Genomic DNA, 24,772 nt, shown 5'->3' with positions numbered 1-24,772 from the left:
CACCAACAAATCCACTCCATCCACCTTTCCATCCATCCATTTCTATCAGCAAATTCACTCCATCCCCCTCCCCATCAACAAATCCACTCCATCCACCTCTCCATCCACAAATCCACCTTTCCATCCACACTTCTATCAACAAATTCACTCTATCCCCTCCCCATCAACAAATCCACTCCATCCACCTTTCCATCCATCCACTTCTATCAGCAAATTCACTCCATCCCCCTCCCCATCAACAAATCCACTCCATCCACCTGTCCATCCATCCGCTACTGCTGTTTCTTATCCACCAGGGTCTTCCACTTCAACCGTCGGAAGATCAGCTTGAGTGTGTTGATGTTGACAGGGGGAAGGTAGGGGCCCACCTCCTTGCGTGTGTACCAGTCCTTCGTGTGGTTGGAGAGATGCGTGTACGTATATTTGTAGCTCATGGCACGCACGAATCTGTCAGCAAGAGGGGTTAAGTAATGAGCTGTTGGTCATGATAAAGAGAGACACTGGTATATGGAGAGAAATGGAAAAGATGTAAAAGAAAATATATATTAATACTCTCTCTCTTTCTCTCTCTCTCTCAGATATTTAAACTCTCTCTGTCTGTCTCTCTCTCTCAAAGGAACTATTAATCTTGTTCTCTCTCTAACTTGAAGGGATTATTAATATACTGTATACTGTCTTTCTTTCAAACACTGACCTACTCAACATCATACTCTCTGTCTATCTGTCTGCATCTATCTCTGTCTGTCTGTCTCTCTCTCTCTCCCCCCTCTCTCCCTCACTCACTTGGGTGGCTTGCCTCCTAGGAACGGATTATGTTCTATGAGGGACGTGGCTTCTTCATCATTTATCAGAAACTTGCCAGCGATGTGCACCAGCCACGGATGTTGGTCGAAAGTCTGTGGAGAGATAGATAAAGTGTTGATAGATAAAAGTTTATTAGAAAGCTACTTTGGTATCGTATGTTATTCTCGATGATTTGATTCTAACATCATCTAACCTTCCTACACTTGCTCTGGTCAAACCTTACCTAATCTGACCTAACTCAACCTAACCGACAGATTTCTTAATGTAAGCTATTGTAAGCTAATGTAACCTAATGTAGGCTAACCTAAATATATATTAATATACCTAATCCAATCCTACATAACAATATAACACATAACACAACATAACAACATAACATCACATAAAATACCTGGTAACACAACATAAAATACCTGGTTACACAACATAATATATATCCATCCAACATACCTGGTAACAACATAAATCCCTCCACTCGCCCCCCACACTCACCTGGAAGGCAGCAAACCACATGAGCCAGTCCAGCCTGTAGTGGTAGGGGGAGATGAGGCAGGGTTGCTTGTCCACGCGACCTGGCTTACACTTGAACTCGTACTCCAGCCACACCGTCGAGTTGTCCTTGGGGTCGCGGTTGTGTGTGCCTTGAAAGATGACCTCTGTGCGTTCTTTGCTGATGCTGCGAAAAAATAAATTAAAAAATAAATGATACACAGCTCACACGATTCTCTGTTTTTATAATATTTACTTTCATGTTGTACTGCATCGTTTATAAAGGCTCAAACATGCTTCCACACATCAGCCTTGGCCACCTAATGGCAGCTCCCCACACTGCTTGGTCTCTGGCAGCCTCCCTATTCAGTCCCTTATCCCTGAGGTCACACTGTATGACCTCGTCCCAGGTCTTTTTCGGTCTGCCTCTCACAACCTTACTCCTGATGTTCACACTTCTCACCTTCCGCACCCAATTGTCAACCTCCATCCTCTCCACATGCCCCAACCATCTCAGTCTACCCCTCCTCATCACAACACCAATACACTCCAGTCCCATCCTTCCTCTCAACCCTTCCTCTTTTAAGTACATATAGTGTGTTCACAAAATCATGGCCTAAAATCACCATCTCTCCATCTTGAATGCTGAGTTGTAACAAGAGATTAACAGTAGAACATAGTGCTAGTCACAAAGAAGTGCAGTGGAAAGAATGCAAGGCTGTATCATTGTCTTTCTCTGCCACTGTGCTATGGGAAATAAGCTGTGAGAAAAAAAGAAAAAAGAAAAATTAAACTTAATGAATGATAAGTACCAACCCAATCGTTTCCCCCCCCCTTCTCTCTCCCATAAGTTTCTCTCTCTCTCTCTCTCTGTCTGTCTGTCTCTCTCTCTATGTATCTAAATATGTCTCTCTCTCTACATATCCCTCTCTCTCTCACCCACCTTCCAAAAGCCCCATAGGTGTTAACAATCCTGAAGGGTTCGAAGGAGGTGTTCATCATCTGTGTTGACGAGAGGAGGTTGATGGCCACAGGTACACTCAGAACCGCAATCAAGGTGCCCACTGCATTGTTTACCATTCGACGGGTGTGGCCTGGGGGGGGGGGAAAAATCATCATCAACATAATAATAATTGTAAGAATAATCATAACAATAATAATAAAGCCTGTCACAGTGTAACCATTGCAGAATAACATCATCATCATCATCATCGTTGTCGTCATCATCATCATGATCACTAGAAAACAAAAAATTTCTTCTAAAGTGATTGTTAAGAAGTAAGAATGGCAAAGGTGCACAGGTAAGAGATGAAAAATGCACTGAAACAAGAGAGCATTCAGGATGGGAGGAGATTTGCGGACCTAAACCCATTACTACATTGCACACTTTAGCCACAGACTTGTAGCTGGTGGAATGTAGTAATGGGTATAGATGTCCAAATCTCCTCTCATCCTGAATGCTCTCTTGTTTCTGTGCTTTTTTCATCTCTTATCTGTGTACTCTTGCCATTCCTACTTCTCAACAACCATTTTAGAAGCAAATATTTGTTTTCTAGTTTATGATCTTTTTGTGGAAGTATTTTTTTCATTCATTGCCAGACGCCATGTATCCCAAACGGGGTGGCGAAGGGCTTAGAGTTAATTGTTTTACAGGGAGGAGCACTAATCCTCCACCAACCCCACTTGACACGTAGGGATGCCAACAGCATCTGGTGTTCCCAGGCGGTCACCCATCCAAGTACTAACCAGACCCAACGTGGAAGTATAATTATGCATAAAACAAGTGTTAGATTTGGACTGTTACATGCACAGCATACTGAAAGACTAAAACAAGGCTGCCTTCCCCTGAAAAGAAGTGTTTTGGTACGTTCTTTACCTGTAGGCGACATGTAGCTAACCAGTACTGCACACAATGGCATACTTACAGGTGACCGTGATGAGGTTTTCAAGCCGTAACTAGTGAACCGTAGCCTGAATGCTTTCCTAAACGTGAAAAGAAACATCTACACTCGACAAGCTGCGTTTTGGTGTATAGTACAATCATGTATGCCTTTTTTGTTTTGGTTTTGACTGATAAAGAAGAAAGAACAAAACTGATACTTTTGCAGTTCTATTTTGCAACTCCTATGAAGTAGTTTTGCACCTGCATAGCAAATGTCTTTTAGTTCATAAGCTCAGAACTAAGCTTTGGGACTGTTTTCGCAAAAATTCTCCTATACCCTGTAGGGCAGGACGCCAGTTTGAACTTGTGACATTCCTACTTATGAAGCGCTACCACACTCTGTGATAACAACAACAACAATCATAAAGCACATCACACTAAAATCATCACTGAATAGCATCACCATCATCATAATACTGTAACAATAATTATAATAATAATAATAATAACAATAATTACAATAATAATATAAAGTACATCACAGGAGGGGGAGGCCGAGGATGAGATGGAGGGATGGGGTGGAAAGGTATATGAGAGATGGGTGCTCCCTACGTATCAAGCAGGGGAGTTGGTGGAGGGGACAGGGCCCCCCCTGTAAAACAACTAACTGGTTTGTGGCCACCCCAAACGGGATTGAGGCGTCTGGCAATAGATAGATAGATAGATAGACAATAATAATATAAAGTACATCACAGGACAATCATCACACACTAGCTATATCACCACCACCTTCTCCAGCCTCACCGGGATCCACAAGGGGTGAGTCCTGCCTTGTGAGTCGCTGGTATTCCTTCACCCGATTCTTTGTGGAGGCCATGAAGAGATACGAGTAAACACGATCGTCAAAGTACGCCAGGCTGGGCACGATGGTGAGCCAGTTGAGGAAGCTGAGGTTGCCTGAGATGATGAGGATGATCTGTGTGGGTGGTGACCAGTGGCTAGATTAGGGTCGGTCTTCCCAAACACCTTTTCCTAAGAGATTTATTTTACTTATTACACCTTACTGTCTTATTTTGGGTTATATAAATCCTCCACTCCCTCACACCTTTTCCTGAGTGATTTATTTTGCTTGTTATATAAGTCCTCTGCTCCCTAACACCTTCTCCTAAGTGATTCATTTTGATTATTACACCTGACTGTTCTGTTCTGTGTTATATAAATCCTCCACTCCCTAACACCTTTTCCTAAGAGATTTATTTGCTTATTACACCTTTCTGTCTTGTTCTGCATTATACAAATCCTCCACTCCCTAACACCTTTTCCAAAATGATTCATTTTGCTTCAAACCTCATTGTCCTAAGCTGAGGTTGTCTGAGATGATGAGGATGGTGTGTATGTGTGTGTGTGTGTGTGTGTGTGTGTGTGTGTGTGTGTGTGTGTGTGTGTGTGTGTGTGTGTGTGTGTGTGTGTGTGTGTGTGTGTGTGTGTGTGTGTGTGTGTGTGTGTGTGTGTGTGTGTGTGTGTGTGTGTGTGTGTGTGTGTGGTGAGGGGAGGTCAGATTAAGGTAGGTCTTCCCTAACACCTTTTCCTTAGCAATTTATTTTGCTAAACACTTTACTGTCCTTCCATCCATCCATCTATCCCTCCTCTATCCATCCATCCAAAGACAAAAGAGGACAGAATGAAGGAAAGAAAGACAAGAGGGAGTGTAAAGTCACCCGCAGGCAGAAGAGGAAAGTATGAAGGAGAGAAAGAGAAAGGATGGACGAAAGGAAAGGGCAGACACCCAAAGGAGCACTACATCGAGTGAATGGATGGTGAGCACCCCCACGTCTTACCTGGAATAAAAAAATCTGCCCCACCCCACACACCACCCCCAGTATTACATCGAGTGAGTGGATGGTGAGCGCCCCCACTTCTTACCTGGAATAAAATCTGCCCCACCTCACACACCATCCCCAGCACTACATCGAGTGAGTGGATGGTGAGTGCCCCCATGTCTTACCTGGAATAAAAAATCTGCCCCACCCAACACACCATCCCCAGCACTACATCGAGTGAGTGGATGGTGAGCGCCCCCACTTCTTACCTGGAATAAAATCTGGCCGACCCCACACACCATGCCCAGCTCTCGGCCAAGGAAGGTTAAGAACGGGAGAACCAGCTCGATGAAGTGGTTGCCGAGCGTCTCCAAGCGGTGGATTATGTCGGGTGACTGGTGCAGGTAGTAAGATACGGGATTGGGCACCGGCTGCGTCTGTGGGGGGGGAAGAGTTATTAAATATTGTCATTATTATCATCATTATCATCACCAACATCATCATCAGCATCACCATCATCATCATCACCATCATTATCATCATCACCATCATCAACCATTACCATCATTTATCAATCATCAAAAGCATCAGCCATCCCCATCATCATCATCACCACCCCCATCATTATCATCACCATCCCCATCATCATCATCACCATCACCACCCCCATCATTATCATCATCATCATCATCACCACCCCCATCATCATCATCATCACCATCACCATCATTATCATCATCACCATCACCACCCCCATCATTATTATCATCATCATCATCACCACCCCCATCATTATCATCATCATCATCACCATCATCATTATCATCATCATCATCACCATCATCATCATCACCACCCCCATCATCACCATCACCACCCCCATCATCATCATCATCACCATCCTGTACCCAATTCCTACAAAAAAAAAAATAATAATAATGTAGGCAGTGTCCAGTAAAGGCAAAGAGAAGCCACACAATTATATCTCACCTCATAGTGGTAATTCATGCAGCATAAATTCTCTCTCTCTCTCTTGTCAGTAGGCAATGTGAAAGCTGCTTAACAAAAAATAATTATAATAAAATAAAAAAATAAAAACTCTCCACCAAGCTGAAATGGACAGGATGTGGAGCCATAGTATTATCTTCTCTCTCTTCTTTCTTTTTTTTTTTATATTCTCTCTCTGTCTCTGTCTCTCTCTCTTGCTCTCTCACCAAGCTCTGTCTGTCTCTGTCTCTCTCTCTTGCTCTCTCACCAAGCTGAAATGGACAGGATGTGGAGCCACAGTAGTACCTTCTCTCTCTTCTTCCATTTTTTTTTGTATTCTCTGTCTGTCTGTCTGTCTGTCTGTCTCTCTCACTGCAAAAGGAAAAACTCTGCACCAACCTGAAACCCAGCCCACTACACCACACCTCATAGTGGTAATTCATGCAGCTTAGATTCCACCAGCACCAGTCCCCCCTCAGCTTGATGAGTCCCGCGCCCATTTATTCTCTCTTGCTACTTTTTTTTGTACAGTACTCTCTCTCTCTTTTTTTTTATTCTCTCTCGCTCCTTTTTTTGTACTCTCTCTCTCTCTTTCTTTTTTATTCTCTCACTCCTTTTTTTGTACTATCTCTCTCTCTCTTTATTCTCTCTCGCTCCTTTTTTGTACTCTCTCTCTCTCTCTTTTATTCTCTCTCGCTCCTTTTTTGTACTATCTCTCTCTCTCTTTATTCTCTCTCGCTCCTTTTTTGTACTCTCTCTCTCTCTTTTTATTCTCTCTCGCTCCTTTTTTGTACTCTCTTTCTCTCTTTTTATTCTCTCTCGCTCCTTTTTTGTACTCTCTCTCTCGTTTTTATTCTCTCTCGCTCCTTTTTTGTACTCTCTTTCTCTCTCTCTTTTTATTCTCTCTCACTCCTTTTTTTGTACTCTCTCTCTCTTTCTCTTTTTATTCTCTCTCGCTCCTTTTTTTTGTACTCTCTCCCTCTCTCTTTTTATTCTCTCTCGCTCCTTTCTTTTGTACTCTCTCAGAAAAAAATAATAAAAATCCACACCTCATAGTGGTAATTCATGCAGCTTAAGTTCCACCAGCACCAGTCCCCCCTCAGCTTGATGAGTCCCGCGCCCAGCATGATGCGGAAGATAAGCCACCGCAGCCCCCACACCATGACGGGGGTGGGGGGGGACGAGCGGGGCAGGGGGGAGAGGGAGAGCAGCGGCACACTCCACACTGCTAAGAGGCCGGTCTCGAGCAGCTGCGACTCCCACCCGAACGCGTACCACATCTGACCTGTGCGAAGTAAAAAAATAATAATAATAATAAAAAAAATACATGAACAAACAAATAAAAATAAATATATAAACAAACAAAAAATAAATACATACAAAAACATAAATAAAGTTAAATAAATACATAAACAAACAAAAATAAATACATAAACAAACAAAAATAAATAAATACATAAACAAACAAAAATAAATACATAAACAAACATAAAAATAAATAAATACATAACAAATCAATGTCAATAAATACCGTACATAAAGAAAAATAAATAGGTACATAAACAAACATATCTCTCTCTCTCCCGTGTGTAAATACTCACCCACAGACACCAGGGAGAAATAGAGCAGCCAGAGTGTAAACATGATGAACACATTTGCCGACCCCAATACCAACACCCCCCCAGCCAGCGTCATGCCAGCCAGTGCAATGTTGTCCAGCCACGGGTTCACCTGCGGGATATAACGTTGACCATTAGGGTTGTGTTTGAATTTATATATCCTTGGCTTTACCTTCGCCACTAACAGATGAATTAAATCGTAACTGGCTTTCCGGCAAGTTGTAATTCTTGATGATATTCCTTGAGGTGGTCGGGGAGAGAGGGAGGGGAAGGCCAAGGATGAGAAGGAGGGATGAAGTGGAGAGGTGTATGAGAGAGGGGGGTGTGAATTGGGAGCTGGGCAATGAAATGGCAGGGGACAGGGTGACGTGGGGGCAATTTGTTTTTGGCCACCCCGTATAAGGGATTAAGGCATCTGGGTATCTATCTATCTATTGCCAGATGCCTTAATCCCGCAACGGGTGGTCACAAACAAATTGTCTCCATGTCGCCCTGTCCCCTGCCATTTCACTGCCCTGCTCCCTACTCACACTCCCCTCCCTCATATACCTCTCCAATCATCCCTCCACCTCCTCCTTGGCCTCCCCCTCCCTCTCCCCCCATCCATTTCACTCACATACACTCTCCTTGTTAGTCTCTTGCTCTCCATCCTCTCCACACGGCCAAATATAACAACATAATTAATAAGGATGAGTTGTAATTGCTGATGATATTTTTAGTTTAATTTTCACTACTGTCAGATTATTTAAACATAGAAATGGCCTCGCACTGAAGGGCACTAAGTACCGTAATGGGGTCATGTTGTAATTTCTGATGATCTCTTTGGTTTTAAATACTGTATGGTATAACGTTAACTAAGAGGGGCGAACTGTAATTGCTGACGATATTTTTAGTTTTATTTTCACGACCATACTAACATTATTTAAACTTAGTAACTGCCTCTCATACTGAATGGATTTTTATCACTACAGGCGGGTGCTGTTAGATCAATACCCTCCAATATATGCTCTGAGAAATGCCTCAGTGAAGGAAAGAGTGGAGGAGTGAGTAACAGAAATGAGGAGGAGGAAGGAGGAGGAGGAGAGGAGGAGGAAGAAGGAGGAGGAGAGGAGGAGGAAGGAGGAGGAGGAGAGGAGGAGGAAGGAGGAGGAGGAGAGGAAGAGGAAGAGGGGAGGGGGCACAATATGGAGGGCAGTGATGACAGGAAGGAGAAGTAATGGCAGGAAAATTGAGAGAAGCAAAAGCATCAGACTGAAAAGCCAATATGCTCTGAAACACACCTCATCAGCAAAGCACACCAGTCTGGGTGGTGGGTGGTGCTGTCATCCTAGCCATAATACCGTAATTACAATATGATCTACAGTAACATTCATTCATTCATTGCCAGACGCCATGTATCCCAAACAGGGTGGCCAAGGGCTTAGAGTTAATTGTTTTACAGGGAGGGGCACTAATCCTCCACCAACCCCACTTGACACGTAGGGAGAACATCATTGATAATAATAATGTTTATAAAAACAATATTAAAAATAAAATAATACTGGTACTGTACTGTATTATTAATAATGGAAATACGATAACAATAAACTAATATATACAGTACTAATAATAATAATACTATACGAATTAATGCACCTGGCTATACTGCAGATAATAATTGTATAATAATAATAATAATAATAATAATAACAATCCCAACAGTAATAACAAGATCACATACCTCTTCCCAAGGCTCAGCAAACCAAAACAAGCTGGGTGCGGCCATAAAACTGCCAATCCAGCTTCCGTTGGTCACATTCAGGATGGTCTGCATGTGGAGCTGCAGCGGCAATAGACCCGTGTCCCCGATCAGCTGTTTGTTTTGGTTGTATGCCACGAGGAACGCGATGAGGTAAATAAACGCCAGAAACCGCAAAAAGACGATGCGAGTCAGCCAGTACGATTCTGGGTGGATTTCATCATCACCGTAGACTCGGGACGGCTTGATTGCATCCTCGTCTTTCTCTCTCGCTTCGCCATTTTTTCGTACTCGTTTTTCCACTTTCTGTTCCTTCTTCCCCCCATTTTCCTGCGCTTCTCCATCGATCCTCCCTGGCTTTTCACTCTTCCGATCTTGCTTCTCTCCATTTTCCTGTCGTTGCTTCTCCTTCCTCTCATCATTTCCCTCCAGATTTTGCCTCCTCTCGTCTTCCTCCTCCTTCCTCTTCCTCTCCTCCTCCTTGTTCCTCCTCGTATCTATTACTTTCTCCTCCGTCTTTTCCTCCCCTTCCTTCTTTCGCTTCCTCACGTCACCTTTGTTCTCCTTATTAGCCATGATGTCAGCCTTCCAATATCTTCTCACGGACTTAAAATTTCACCAAAAAATCCAATTTCGATCAAAACTTCTCCAGTTTCTTGTCAACTTCTGAAAATCGAGCCAAATATTGTGGGTCCTGGTCTTTGGGTGTTTTGTTTGCTACCGGCGGTCCTTCCTCATGAGGTTAGGAATTTAACTTTATAAATATTGAATGTCACTTAATTTTGACTTTAAACACGATCTATATTAAAGAGGAATGGTGTGCCTGAACTGTAACCAAGCCAGGTCCTCTGTGCTGGAATCAAATATCGGGAATGCAATTTGTGGGGGTAACCTCATGAATATCTTACGGATGACATTTGTCACATTCATTAAAAAACTAATTTACATTAAATAAACAAAATTTGACGCTATTTGAGATTTCCCTATGCATGTTCTTCTTACATCTAAACCAAATGATACAAAAACTGAATAGATGTATTTAAGTCAGAGTAATATGAAGAACACTTAAATATACTTTTCTGTCGTTAAGAAGAAATATCAATTTCCTCACATGTCATTACTGGCGTAGCTTATTTTCTAATCTTGTAATCAAACTTAGTTAATGCAACCATCGAATGTGATTTCAATCTCTGAAGTTTCGTTCGTCACTAAAAACAATTTGCTACGGATACACCTAATGACCCAGATTTAACTCCTTATGAAACGTATGATCACTTAATATAAGCAACAACACTTGATTTCTGATAAAATACACCACCATTAATAATAAAAACACTTTTTCCAAGTTCCGAGAGCACCGAAAAGTCCTGCCACCGGCATCAGCCGCACCAAGTAAACAAAAGTTATCATGTTTGAAGTTTTAGTTTATAAGCATAAAAATACTTGTGTTAAACCACATCATACATCAGTGGCAGCCATAGGGTATTGCTAACAAATCATGGATATATATGTCACTTGTATATTTCGAACTTAATTGTTCCTAACTTGCTTTCGAATTACGCTGGTGAGACCAGGAATCTTTACGAGGTATTATTACCAGGATTTCTAAAACAATCCATGTCAAGTGATTACGACATAATGTAAAGTTAAACCAGTATTGATTGACAGAGTGACTGAGAGACACTGATATATATGTATGGCAGCCTACTGTACTGTTATTTCAGAGCAGGTCACTGTGAAACTTCAAAATGGATAACAATGGTGAATGAGCCACAGAGTAAGTATATCAAAATAACAGTATTATATAACTTTTTCTGCCTCCACTGGCAGTAAACACCACCGCACCAGCACACAATGACTGACAAAGAGGAGTGCATATCAGAGGTACCGACAGACACACCCTCAAACCACAAACCCCAGCCCAACCACACCACCACCACAGACCTCCGCAGATTCACAGACGACGAGGTGCGGCTCATGCGGCCAAAGAAGGCGTTGGAGGAGCCATTTGAGGGCCTAGTGATCCAGGATGCAAGTTTCCTGGATGATCTGGATGGAAGATCCGCATGTGTGAAGTGTGGAAAGTCGAGGAAGTATTTCTGCTACACGTGTTATGTTCCTCTGCCCATCATTGCCGACAGGATACCCAGGCTTAAGGTTAGTGACAAGGACTTTACTTTCTTCTTCCCTTTTCATCTTCTTCACTTCTTGCTTTCTTCTTCCTTTTTCATCTTCACTTCTTACTTTCTTCTCCCTTTTTCTTCTTCACCTCTTACTTTCATCTTCCTTCTTCACTTCTTACTTTCTTCTTCCTTTTCCTTCTTCTTCACTTCTTGCTTCTTTCTTCTTCCCTTCTTTACATTCCTTTTTTTTTTTTTTTTTTTTTCTTATTCACTTCTTTTGTTCTTCACTTTTATACTTTCTTCTTCCTTTTTCTTCTTCTTCTTCACTTACTTGCCCTTCTGTATCTTCTCCTCCTCCTCCTTTTCCTCTTCTCCAGTGGGGCAAGTTAAGGAAGTATTTCTGCAACACGTCCTATGTTCCCTGCATGTAATTTCTGGCAAGATACCCTGACTTAAGGCTTGTGATGAGGAGATTTATTTTCGTTTAGTCTATCTGGGTTCGGATCTCTTTCACCTGGATCATTTTATCTGTCTGTCTGTACAACTGTAGCCATAACGGAGTTTTAGTGTTCCTCATGTGTTCTGAAATCATTGTAAATTCCTTAACACTTACCGTAAATCTATCTAGGCCTATTTATTGCCAAACACCTTAATCCCGTAAGGGGTGGACACAAACAAATCGCCTACATGTCACTCTGTCCCCAGTCATTTCACTGTCCTGCTCCCAGCTCACACCCTCCTCTCTCAAATACCTCTCTGCTCCATCGATTAATACTTAAATACTTCAGTACTTAAATCAAGAGTATTTCACACAACATGAGGCCTCCCAGGTTTGTCAGAATATATATACTGTTCATCAGCAACATTAAAAAAAAATAATAATAATGATAATAATAAAACTAATCGCCACACCTCCACCACCAGTTACCCTTCAAAATTGACGTCCTGAAGCACCCTAAAGAGATCGACGGCAAGAGCACCGCCGTCCACGCGGCTCTCATCGCACCCGACGATGTCAACATATACACCTTCCCAGATCTGCCTGACTACACACAGCAGGATAAGGTAAAAAAAAAAAGAGAGAGAGAGAGAGAGAATTAAAACAAAAACATAACTGACTTTGGCTAGAGGAAGCTCCCTAACACCTCTTCCTAAGCTACTTATTTTACCTCACATTCTCATATGTTAAGGAAGCTCCCAAACACCTCTTCCTAGGTGATTTATACTTTGAACTGTCTGTAGCCATCAGGAATTCAGTGAGAAAGTACACCATTTAATTTGAGAGATCAGTAGCAGAAATAAAGTAATAAAAAGGCAAATTATGGCAAGGAATTCCTGTAGGGTTATATTACTGTTGATTAATAACCTCTTCTAATAAGTGACCTCTCTCTCTATCTATCTATCTCCATGTCCCTCAAAACAAATCTCTCTCTCTCTATCTATCTATCTCCATGTCCCTCAGATATATCTACTCACTCTCTCTCTCACTCAGTTAAATCTCTCTCTCTCTGTCTATCTCCATATCCCTCAAATAAATATAATTCTCTCTCTCTCTCTCTCTCACTCAGTTCAATTTCTCTCTCTCTCTCAGAACTAACCCCTCCCTCAATTTATTTTCCACAGGTTTTGTTGATATTCCCTGACAAGAAGGCCGTCCGAACCTGCGACCTGCCGACCCTATTCTCCCCGCACACCAGCCAGTCTTTCGAACCCCAGGCCAAGAGACAGCGGCCCCAGATCCCGTTTTCCAAGGCGGTTTTTATTGACTGCACTTGGAACCAAACACGAAGGATATATAATGACGAGAGAGTCAGAGGTGGGTTGGGAAAGGGGGAGGGAGGAAAGGGAAGGGAAGGGAAGGGAAGAAGGGAAAGAAGGAGAAGAGAAAAGAGAGAGAACGTGTGTACAGTAATAAGTGACCTTAGGGATAAATGACTGAATAGAGAGGCTGCCAGAGATTGAGCAGTGTGAAGACCCGACATCAGATGACCAAGGCTGACACATGGAGTCTGTGTTAACAAATGAATTAGCCAAGAGACTGAATAAGGAGGCTGCTAGAGATCGAGCAGTGCAGAGTTGCTATAACATGACCAAGGGTGACACACGTAGACTGTACATCCAACAAATGAACTCTCTTAAGCAACGTTGGGTCTGGTTAGTACTTGGATGGGTGACCGCCTGGGAACACCAGATGCTGTTGGCATAACGTTCTCCCTACGTGTCATGTGGGGTTGGTGGAGGATTAGTGCCCCTCCCTGTAAAACAATTAACTCTAAGCCCTTGGCCACCCTGTTTGGGATACATGGCGTCTGGCAATGAATGAATGAAATGAACTCTCTCGACCTCATCCTGTATTAATAGTAAAATCCTGTCGACTAAAAACCAACAGACAGACTATCATAACCTCTTCCTATATTAAATTCCTGCTAACCCATCTTACCCCCCCACCCACCCCCAGACCTGCCGTGTGTAGAGCTGGATGATCGTGAGACGTTGTTTTGGCGTTACCAGCGAGGCAAGCCCAGCACCTACCTGGCCACCATTGAAGCCATCTACTACTTCACCGTTGACGTCCACACCACACTCATCTGTGCCGAGTACCAACACGAATACGACAACCTTCTCTTCTTCTTCAAATACATGTTTGAGAAAATTCACTCCCTCTATGATGCAGAGTCCCTAAGGGCATACAAGGATATTCGCTCGTAATGACTTGTTTCAGTGTGTGTGTGTGTGTGTGTGTGTGTGTGTGTGTGTGTGTGTGTTTTGTGTTTGTTCTTCATTGTCTGGTTATACAAACATCCCTCCCTATCCGACAAAGGAAGGGGATGGACTAAGAAGTGTAGAGACAAACAGTCATTTTTTTCTCATTTGTTTTGGTATCAGCACATCATTTAACACTACATAAATCAACTTCATGTACAGAAAGGAATGCAATACTTTTTTTTTATCATCATCATCATCACTCCCTATGGTTTTCTGTCTCCTCTTCCTCCTCCTCATCATCATTATCATCATCATCATCATCATCATCATCATCCCTTCCTGTGGTTCTCTGTCCACCTCTTCCTCTCACTCCATCTCCTGGTTGCCACTCTGTTAAACTGATGGTGCATTTATTTTCACGTGAAGAAAATGGATTATTTGGTTGTGAATGCATGAAAAGCCTTAGTTATTAGGCATGTTTGAATCTTCTTGGTTACTAGTCAAATCAGCCCTCAAATCTGACTACAAACTGTGCTGAATGGGGCTAGGAATCAATGTGGTTAGAACATATGCAAACTAGTAACCAAGGAGACTCATTCCCGACTAATAAATAATGTCTGCATTCCCATAGGTTAAAGAAGCTCCCTAACACCTTTTCCCAAGAGATTTATTTTGCTTACACCTTTCTGTCATGTTCAGTGTTATATAAATCCTTCCAAGATCACCATTCTCTGCATAAATAACATACACAAGGATATCAGCCAGCCATATCAAAAAATAAATAGCTAAAGAAAAGGTGTTAGGGAGTGTCCTTACCCAGCGAGAATACAGGCCCAAGACTCATCAAATTTCACATAAAAAGAAATTAGTATTCAAATTATAGAGGTTGTCCAGTTCCATCAGATGAAAACACACCAAATAAAGCTGTTCTGTAAAAAGCCACCTGCCTCTGTACATTTCTACTTAATAAAACTCTTTAATGATGAAGTATTATTTTGCATCCACGCCCCAAACGAAACAATATGAATAAGAAAGTGTGTGTGTGTGACAGACAGACAGGCAGAGATGACTTTACATTTTATGCCTATTTCCCTAGCAACATCAAGGAAACACACACACACACACACACACACACACAGAAAGGGGGAATAGAGTGAACAGAAGATAAGAATTACACACACATACACACACACACACAGAAAGGGGGAATAGAGTGAACAGAAGATAAGAATTACACACACATACACACACACACACACACAGAAAGGGGGAATAGAGTGAACAGAAGATAAGAATTACACACACACACACACACAGTACTTCCATCCATCCAGGCTAGATTCCCAGCACAGTGGTAAGATATTGGATGATTTTTCGTGTGCAAAGTAAATGTCTCTCTCTTCATACTTACGGTACTACTTTATGATGGGCCACTGCTGTTGCTGTTGTGGTGGTGGTGGTGGTGGTGGTGTTGTGGTGCCAGTGTCATCCGCACATGACCCCAGAGGACTTCGGGATCTATTGTTATGTTGAAGGGCTGTCTGTGCTGTGAAAGTGAGAGGCATGGGGTGAGTATGTGTGTTGTGGTGTGGCCATGGTGGTAAAGCTGGGATGGGTGGTGGTTATGCTGTTGTGTGGTTAGGCGTGCTTGTGCGTCTCTGAATAATAATAATAATACAGTACTGTAATAATAATAATAATAATAATAATAATAATAATAATAACAATAATAATGAGTAATAATAATACAGTAATAGTAATAACAGGACTACTTCTATTACAGCTATTATTACTACTACAGCTACTACTACAACTACCACTACTACTGCTACTACCATGAATAATGATCAATATTATAAAGATCCAATTTCTGTATGTCTGTTTGTTTGGTACCATAACACAAAAGCCTGGTGGTGGTTCCAGAAAGATACTGCTTGCCTGGAGGTGACCAACATCCTCTCCACACCTTAATCTTACCCTCAGGACAATAATACACAACACATAGTAAATAATCCAATGGGGGAGTATATTTCAGCCCTGTAGGTGTAATAATTATAATAAATGAAGGTGTAACATCTACTGAAGGGATAAGTGAAGATGACAAAAGAAAAAAAAAAAAAAAAAAACTACTTGTTCAGGCTCCCTTTTCGGAAATCTACCTTCAACCATGAAATGCAGTCTTCCTTTCGGCTCACCCTTGCAACTAAACCACTTACCGACATGCGATACCCCAAAGACAATATGGAAAAACATATGGAAAGGGTTGAGCAGAGAGAGAGAGATATATATGCTGGAATGAGATGTTCTGTTCCTATACCCTTTTCACTCTAACTTGGCCTAAAATTGCCATCTTTCCATCTTGAACGTTGACTTGTAGCAGTATATTAAGGCTTGTACTGACATTTGTTAAGGAAGCTCCCTAACACCTCTCCCTAAGTGATTTACTTGGGTTGTTACACCATACTGTCCTCTTCTGTGTTATATAAATCCTTCCAATATTGCCATACTCTGCATAAATAACATTCAAAAAGATATTAACCTGCCATATCCCAAAATAAATCGATAAGGAAGAGGTGTTAGGGAGATTCACCATCGTACTCTGCATAAATAACATTCAAAAGGATATTAACCAGCCATATCCCAAAATAAATTGCTAAGGAGGAGGCGTTAGGGAGCTTCCTAACCAAACAAGAAAACAAGTCTAAGACATGACTAGGAAAGAAGTGTTTTGAAAAGCAGGTTGACCTAAATTAGTCTTTTTCTTTCCTATCCACAGCACTTCTTCATGACTAGCACCCTACTCTAGTGTTAATCCCTTCTTACCTTGCATTCAAGATGGAGAGAGAGCAATTTTACACCCAAACTCCTTTCACCTTAACTTGGCCCAGATTTTTGTCCTTTTGCAGCTTATTTCACATAGCTCAGTGGCAGAAAAAGACAATACTACGGCTCTACATCCTTTCCATGGCACTTCTTTGTGACTAGCATCTATTCTAGTTTTAATCTCTTATAACTCAGCATTCAAGATAGAAAGAGGGCAATTTTAGGCCAAGTTTGAATGAAACATGTGTCTATCTATCTATCTATTGCCAGATGTCTCAATCCCGTAAGGGGTGGCCACAAACAAATCACCTCCATATCACCCTGTCCCCAGCCATGTCACCGCCCTGCTCCCAGCTCACTCACACCCCCCCCTCTCTCATATACCTCTCCACTCCACCCCTCCATCTCATCCTCGGCCTCCTCCTCCCTCTCCCTGAGTGAAAAGGATATAGTCAATGAGAACAGACAGACAAAGTTACATTATTTAACAGGGCTACCTCAAAAAATTCCTGTTTCTATATTACCCAAAAATAGGTTTGTAACTGTACCCATGAACTACAAAGGAAAAAAGACAGATATACAGACCTAGAGTTACATGAACTACAGTATATTACAGGTCTATACCAACATCTTTCTGTATATTAGTCAAAGAAATTATTTGTTACTATGATACAAAGAATGTGAGAGAGAAAGAGAGAGAGAGAACAAGAGACAGAGAGAAATGAACTGAACTGAAATGTTTATTGTTGTAAAGGGGAAAGAGAGAAAGACAGATAGATACAGACAGATAGATAGATAAAGACAGATAAATAGACAGACAGACAGAAGTACAGCATAGTAGTTACATAAGCTGGAAGGTTGTATATTACAGGGCTCCACTAAACCTCATCTTCTTCTGTAACTTTGGCCAAAAAACTTGCATAACTACAAATGACCATCAGCTACAAAGAAATACAAAGGATACAGAAATATAGTAGATACAGAAATACAGCCGTTACAAAGGCCAGAAGCTGATATATTACAGTCTATCCCAAACTACAAGTTTTCTCTGCAATTAACTCTCAAAACTACAACCAACTACAATGGAAATAAGGGATAAACGATACAAAAAATACAGCAGAAACAAGATACAGTAGTTACAAAGTCCAGAGGTTTATATATTACAGTCTATTCCAAACTACAATACCTCCTGTAACACTGCGGAAACCTCTCAAAAACCACAAAGGAAATAACAAAAGATACAGAAATACAGTAGTTACATAGGCTGGAAGTTTATATATATTACAGGGCTATCCTTGAACAACATTTCTGTCTGTAACGAGGGTCAAAAAACTCGCTTAACTACCGAACGACCATCAACTACAATGCCGAGATGGAACTAACTATCTATAGGGACTTGTGTGCTTGTGGATGAACTGGGAGTGTGTGGTGGAGAGATAGCAGAGAATTTAAATTTTCAAACAAAGGAGTGATTGTACATATGGAGTATTACAGAGCTGATTACCTTTATATAACCGATACCTACAGAGCTCTAAGTAACCCTTTCATGACAGGAACAAGTCTAGTACAACCTGGTCCTGGTATACAAGCAACCACTATACACTAAACCAACGATAAGAGAATAGGCAATTTAGATCTGAATTTGGTGATGCCAGCAGAGTCAGTTAACCTACAATATTTTCCCATAAGTGATGTTCTCTGTTATACCTGTTCCATGATCCTTTTTTTCAATCCGTTATATGAGCTTTATGATCCATTTTTTCAATGTTATACGAATTTTGTGATCCTTTTTCCTTTCCCATCCGTTATGAGTTTGCCGATCCTTTTCAATCCGTTAGGCTATACAAATTTCGCGATCCTGTTTTTTTTAGTGTTACACAAACTTCACGATCCTTTTTTTTATCCGATGTGTTTCCCGATCCTTTTCAATCCATTATACGAATTCTCCGATCCTTTTTTTTCAATCCGTTATAAGCGTTTTCTGATCCTTTTCAATCCATTAAATGAATTTCACAATCCTTTTCTTTCAATCTGTTACAAGGGTTTTGCATTTTCTATTTTTCATTCGGTTTATAAGTTTTGCAATTCTTTCCCCTCCCCCCCAATCTTTTATGTGAGTTTCCATTACCCAAGCAGTCTCCACTAACACATCCCACTTGCATAACTATCACTTGATCCAATAACTATCACTTGATCCATTGTAAACACCTTTGAGAGTCCCACCCCTGATGAGCACACTTACCCTCATGAACACATCAGGTGGACTTTCATTGATATACTTTTCTGCATTAAGGACAAAAATCTGCAGTGCTTCTGGAGTTGCAGCTCAGAATCTGATGTTGTTTCAAGATTTACCTGTCATGATAACTATGTGCAGGAGATGGAATTTTGAAATCAGAAGTTTACCTATTTATCTATCTATTGCCAGATGCCTTAATCCTGTGAGTGGTGGCCATTTGTCCTCTGTGTCAGTCGTTTCAAAGGGAGGGGCAATAACCCTTCACCAACCCACTTGCTGATACATACAAAGAGGCGTATGCTTAAAATACCGAAACAGTATAGTGCGTTGTGGGATCCGTCAAGGGATATGGCTGACGGAGGCTACTGGTGTTATGTAAATAGATGTAACCATTTACAACGCTGGGTGGTAACCATGTAACCAACCCATACGTGTTTCCTACGTGTCAACAAGTGGCTTGGCGGAGGGTTTGTGCCCCTCCCTGTAAAGCAACTAACTCAAAGACAAACGGCCACCCCTTAACAGATTATGGCATTTGGCTAAACAAATAGAAATAGAACAGATGATTCACACAAAACTCACCTATATCCCAATTATCCTAGGTGGGGATTATTACCAGGCTAAACTTAAACACGATAATTACTAAACAATAACTGGATAATCACCCCCTCCATCACACAGCCCCTGGTGTTATGCTGGAAAAAAAAAAATATTCTACCATATACTAAAATCTAATGACTCCCTCCTTCCTTTATTATTACCTATGTTATTTACCAGAATTCACTCCTTATTAATCATTCATTACCTTATTTTTGGCCTGTTATCCTTTCCTTTGTTCTTCATTTCTTTCTCTCGTTCTTTCTATCATTTCCCTTCATATCTCCTTTCTTTCTTTCTCTCACCTCCCTCCCTCAACACTCTCACTTATTCTTCTTTCTATCATTTCCCTTCGTATCTCCTTTCTTTCTTTCTCTCACCTCCCTCCCTCAACACTCTCACTTATTCTAATCTTTATTTTCTTACTATGTCTTTATGTTACTTTTTTACCTTGGCTGTTCTTCCATTTTCGTTCTTCCTTTGTTCTTTGTATCTACTCTCTCTCCTCATTCTACGATCTTCCTAACTTTCTCCATCCCCCCCCCCTCCTCTCTCTCTTTTTGCTTCGTTCTGTGTTCTTGTTCTTCGTGAATCCTCTCTCTCTTCATGCTACCATCTTCCTTTCTTCAGACTTTCTCTTTCCTGTTCTGCTTCTTCCCTTCTTCTCTCTTTGTTTCTTTTTCTTTCTTCCTCCACACTTCTCTCTCTCCTCTTCCATTTCTTCCTTTGGTAATATCTTTGTTATAATCTTGGCTTCACAGTATCTCTTCACCTTCTTTCATCCTCCTTCATATCTTCTTCGTCTCTTTATTCTATCTTAATTCACTCTTATTTCTATTTCTTCTTTGCTCTTAGTATCTCCTTTCTATCTTTAAACATTCTATCTCCTTTCTATTCCTCCTCATTCTATCATCTATCTCCTTTCTGTCTCTTCATTCTATTATCTACCTAAATTCACATTCTCTCTCTCCTCTTTGCAATTCTTCATTTTCTTTGATACAGTACTTCTTTTTCATTTCCTGTATTCCCTCTTCCTCCTCCTTTTTCATTATTTCTTTCACTTCCTCTTTCAACCCTTCTTCCTAGGGCATATTGTTCCATTCTCTCTCTCTCTTTTTCCCCCTCCCTTCCTCTCTCTCCCCTTCCCTCCCTCCCTCCCTCCCATTCTCCTCTCTCTCCAATTCTCTCTCAGACCAGCCACCCTCCTCATCTTTTTTACCACCATTTCCTCTAACCTGACAAAGATCCCTAACCCCTTAAGATCAACTGATGGCCAAGTGTAGTCAGACCTGAGGTTCAATTTCACTAGTAACTAAGGAGACTCATGCGTCCCTCGTAACTGAATTTCACGTAACCAAGGCTCACTGAATTTCACGACCCAGTTCCATCCCGTGAAAATAGTATCTTTGCATCGTTTCTAACAGCTCCAATATACTTGCATGCATCGGCCTTGGTCCCCTAATGGCGGCTCTCCATGCTGCTCAATCTCTGGCAGCCTCCCTATTCAGTCCCTTATCCTGGAGGTCACATGATATTCACAAAACACACTTGAACACACATATGAGAGAGGGGGGATGTGAGCTGGTAGCAAGGCAGTGACATGGCAGGGGACAGGGGGACATGGAGGCGATTTGTTTGTGGCCACCCCTTACAGGATTAGGGGGCCTGGCAATAGATACATACATAGACACCTGAACCAACACACCTCATACTGACTTCCACCCACATCACTCCAGTTATTTTCAGGTGGCTAACTCAAAACAGCCACACCTTACGAGATTATGGCGTTCTTCTATACACAGATAAATAGGCATAACTCCAGCACGGCCACTTTAACCCAACTCCTCCTCACATGATGTCTGGTGAGGCTCTGCAGCAATATAAAAGGTATTTTGGTCTATCTATCTATCTACTGCCAGACGCCTTAATCCTAAAATGGGTGGCCACAAACAAATCACCTCCATGTCCCCCCGTCCCCCACCATTTCACTGCCCTGCTCCCAGCTCACACCCCCCTCTCTCATATACCTCTCCACTCCATCCCTCCATCTTATCCTTGGCCTCCCCATCCCTCTTCCCCACTCCAACCCATTCCCATACACTCTCCTCATTAGTCACTCACTCTCCATCCTCTCCACATGGCCAAACCACCTCAGTATATTTTGTTCATTACACTGACTGTGGAAGCATCCTCTTACAGGTTTCACTATTTTGCACGAACTTTCACAAACGTATCCATGCGACACAACCCTCGTGAAAGACCAGGGTTTACAGTAGTGTATATTCAGCATAGGATAAGTCACTCAAGGTAAAGGGGTTAAGAAAGCGTTGGGTAGGTATGAGGTGCGATAAAAGCAAAATCCGATCTAGTGAACCTTTACTGTTATATATTATTGCTTGTACTGCATATGGTAAAACACATGGGAAAATAAGGTGACATTAACATCAGGCTGGATAAATAAAGGTATAGACAAAAACTTAACCCCTTCACTACCACCCTCTCTGTTTTATTCTTGTTGTTGGAGAGAGAGAGAGAGAGAGAGACAGAAACCCTTCAAGTGGTGGCACTGATATAACCAGGTAGCTCCACTGCCCGGTTATAAATGAGAGAGAGAGAGAGAGAGAGACAGAGACCTTCATGTGGTGGCACTGATATAACCAGGTAGCTCCACTGCCTGGTTATACACATCTCCCTCAAACTCCCTCCCTATCCCCCAAAAGGACAATGGTGGACAACAGGAGTAGAATATCAGCAGTCCACTTGGGTCTGATTCCGATACATCCGACGCCACAACAACAACATCAACAACAGCAAGAATAAAACATCACTCCACGGCTAATTACTGCACACTTCTTTAACGAGTCTGTGTTCCAACTAACGATCATCATCATCATCATCATCCAACTAACGACATTTCCTAAATACACATTGCTACATATCCTAACAACACACTAACCCCTCCACCTCTACACACACCTCTACACACCCTTTGGTACAACATTGTGGGACGATTCTGTTTTACTGAGAAGGAATATTTTGTACAACGGAGACCAATAATATAAACATAAGGACAAACAGTATCTAAATTAATCCATCTGCTAATACCACTTCGGTCTGGTATATTAGGCAAACAGTATCTAAATCCATCCCCTAATACCACTTTGGTCTGGTATATTAAGCAAACAGTATCTAAATCCATCCCCTAATACCACTTTGGTCTGGTACATTAGGCAAACAGTATGTAAATTAATCCATCTGCTAATACCACTTCAGTCTGGTATAGGCAAACAGTATCTAAATCCATCTCCTAATACCACTCCACTCTGGTATATAAAACAAAAGATGGTATTGAGCTAAGGGTAATAATTACAGCAGCTACTGGGCTATCTCAAGGTATTTCATGACCAAAACATGTGTGCTAACTTAATCCACCTGTTAATACCACTTCAGTCTGGTATATTAAACAAAAGATGGTATTAAGCTAAGGGTAATAATTCCAGCAACTACATGGCTAAACTCGTGGTATTTCATGACCAAAATAATGTGTGCTAAAGAGATATTATGTGGTGGCACTGATATAACTGTGCCCTTTCCCTGTCTTCCTATCCAATCAACCCTGATCTCCCTCCCTAGCCCCCAAAAGAGCAATGGCGGACTTCCAGGAGAGGAGTTTCAGCCTGCAGTCCACAGGGTCCACATCCAACAGAGCCTAGAGTTACAAATACTATGAAAACAAATATACTTACATATTTAGTCATATAAACAAGCAGTCCCTATTATAAGTTATGCATGGAATCCAAACATTGTAATTTTTTTTTTTTTTCAACATGGCAGACTGGTTGATGGCTAAACAGAAAATAACATAAATTAAAACACCTATGCACAGAGTTACCAATACTACCAAAACATATATACTTACGTTTTTAGTCAGAAATGAAACAGGCGGTCCCTATTATAAGCCATGCATAGGATCCAAACATCGTAATTTTTTCCCACACGGCTGACTGGTTGATGGCTGAATAAAAACACAACATAAAACACCCGATTGTCGCTAAGAATTTGTACTTGAGGTAACGTTTATCTGAGAATTCTTTGATGAGAATGCAGTTGAGTATTTTCAATTTTGCACAATAAATACAAGGAAATCCTGTGACACCACCAGCCACCTATCTATCTATTGCCTTAATCCTGTAACGGGTGGCCATGAACAAATCACCTCCATGTCACCCTGTCTCTCACCATTTCACTGCCCTGCTCCCAGCTCATCCCCCCCTCTCACATATACCTCTCCACTCTATCCCTCCATCTCATCCTTGGCCTCTCCCTCCCTCTCACCTCCTCCATCTCACTCACATACACTCTCCTCATCAGTCTCTCACTCTCCAACCTCTCCACATGGCCAGCCACCTAATCTTCCAAAATCAACCACAACAGACAGTGAAATCTTTGTACCTTTCCACCCATCAACCAGTCAAATGATGCTGCCGGAGATTGAGCAGCGTGTAAAGCTGCCATTAGGTGACCAAGGCCGACGCATACAAGCACGCTGCAGCCTTTACAAACAATATGAAAAAAAAAGAAAAAAAAAAGAAAAAGAAAATGGCAAAGCAGCTTGACAGAAAGAAAGGGAACCCAAGACTAATTTTTTTTTCTGCATAACGCCATGAACCCCTCAGCAATAAAGCACCGTAAAAGCTGGCAACTTATAATAAAGACATACTGTATTTTAACATACTTGGTCCGTTTGTCATTACTGGCAAGTCTTTGTATACACCACACCTAAACCCTTTACCAACACCCGGAGCTGAATAATACCATGTAGGGCAGGAAGAGCAAAGGTAGGAGGAGACACAGTATGCCCTTGTTGAATCTCAAGGGCAGGGTTGCAAGAGGCAGACTGAAAAAGACCTGGCACCTAGTGTGACCTCAGGGATATGGGACTCAA

At 41.6% G+C, this 24,772-nt stretch overlaps 2 protein-coding genes across 2 annotated transcripts; one reads left to right on the top strand and one right to left on the bottom strand.

Annotated features, from left to right (window-relative positions):
* Positions 1-233: 233 nt before the first annotated feature.
* LOC145390776 (lipase maturation factor 1-like) lies at positions 234-10,025 on the bottom strand. The gene is made up of 10 exons (XM_080265577.1): positions 9,322-10,025; positions 7,584-7,713; positions 7,032-7,267; positions 5,286-5,432; positions 5,099-5,119; positions 3,980-4,151; positions 2,237-2,387; positions 1,297-1,480; positions 784-896; positions 234-447 (listed from the first exon to the last, which is right to left on the bottom strand). Exons 1-10 carry the CDS (start codon positions 9,913-9,915, stop codon positions 273-275), a joined length of 1,923 nt encoding a protein of 640 aa, XP_080121703.1. The 5' UTR covers positions 9,916-10,025; the 3' UTR covers positions 234-272.
* A 1,261-nt stretch (positions 10,026-11,286) lies between these two features.
* On the top strand, positions 11,287-14,221 carry LOC145390645 (tRNA-uridine aminocarboxypropyltransferase 1). The gene is made up of 4 exons (XM_080265437.1): positions 11,287-11,496; positions 12,387-12,527; positions 13,086-13,278; positions 13,921-14,221. Exons 1-4 carry the CDS (start codon positions 11,317-11,319, stop codon positions 14,169-14,171), a joined length of 765 nt encoding a protein of 254 aa, XP_080121563.1. The 5' UTR covers positions 11,287-11,316; the 3' UTR covers positions 14,172-14,221.
* The last annotated feature ends 10,551 nt before the right edge of the window (positions 14,222-24,772 follow it).

The sequence above is a fragment of the Coenobita brevimanus genome, chromosome 15 (assembly GCF_032717465.1).
Source record: "Coenobita brevimanus isolate Jiangsu-jjx chromosome 15, ASM3271746v2, whole genome shotgun sequence".
NCBI lineage: Eukaryota > Metazoa > Arthropoda > Malacostraca > Decapoda > Coenobitidae > Coenobita > Coenobita brevimanus.
Note: the sequence above shows the minus strand (reverse complement) of the source record. Positions and strands in the feature narration are given on the sequence as shown.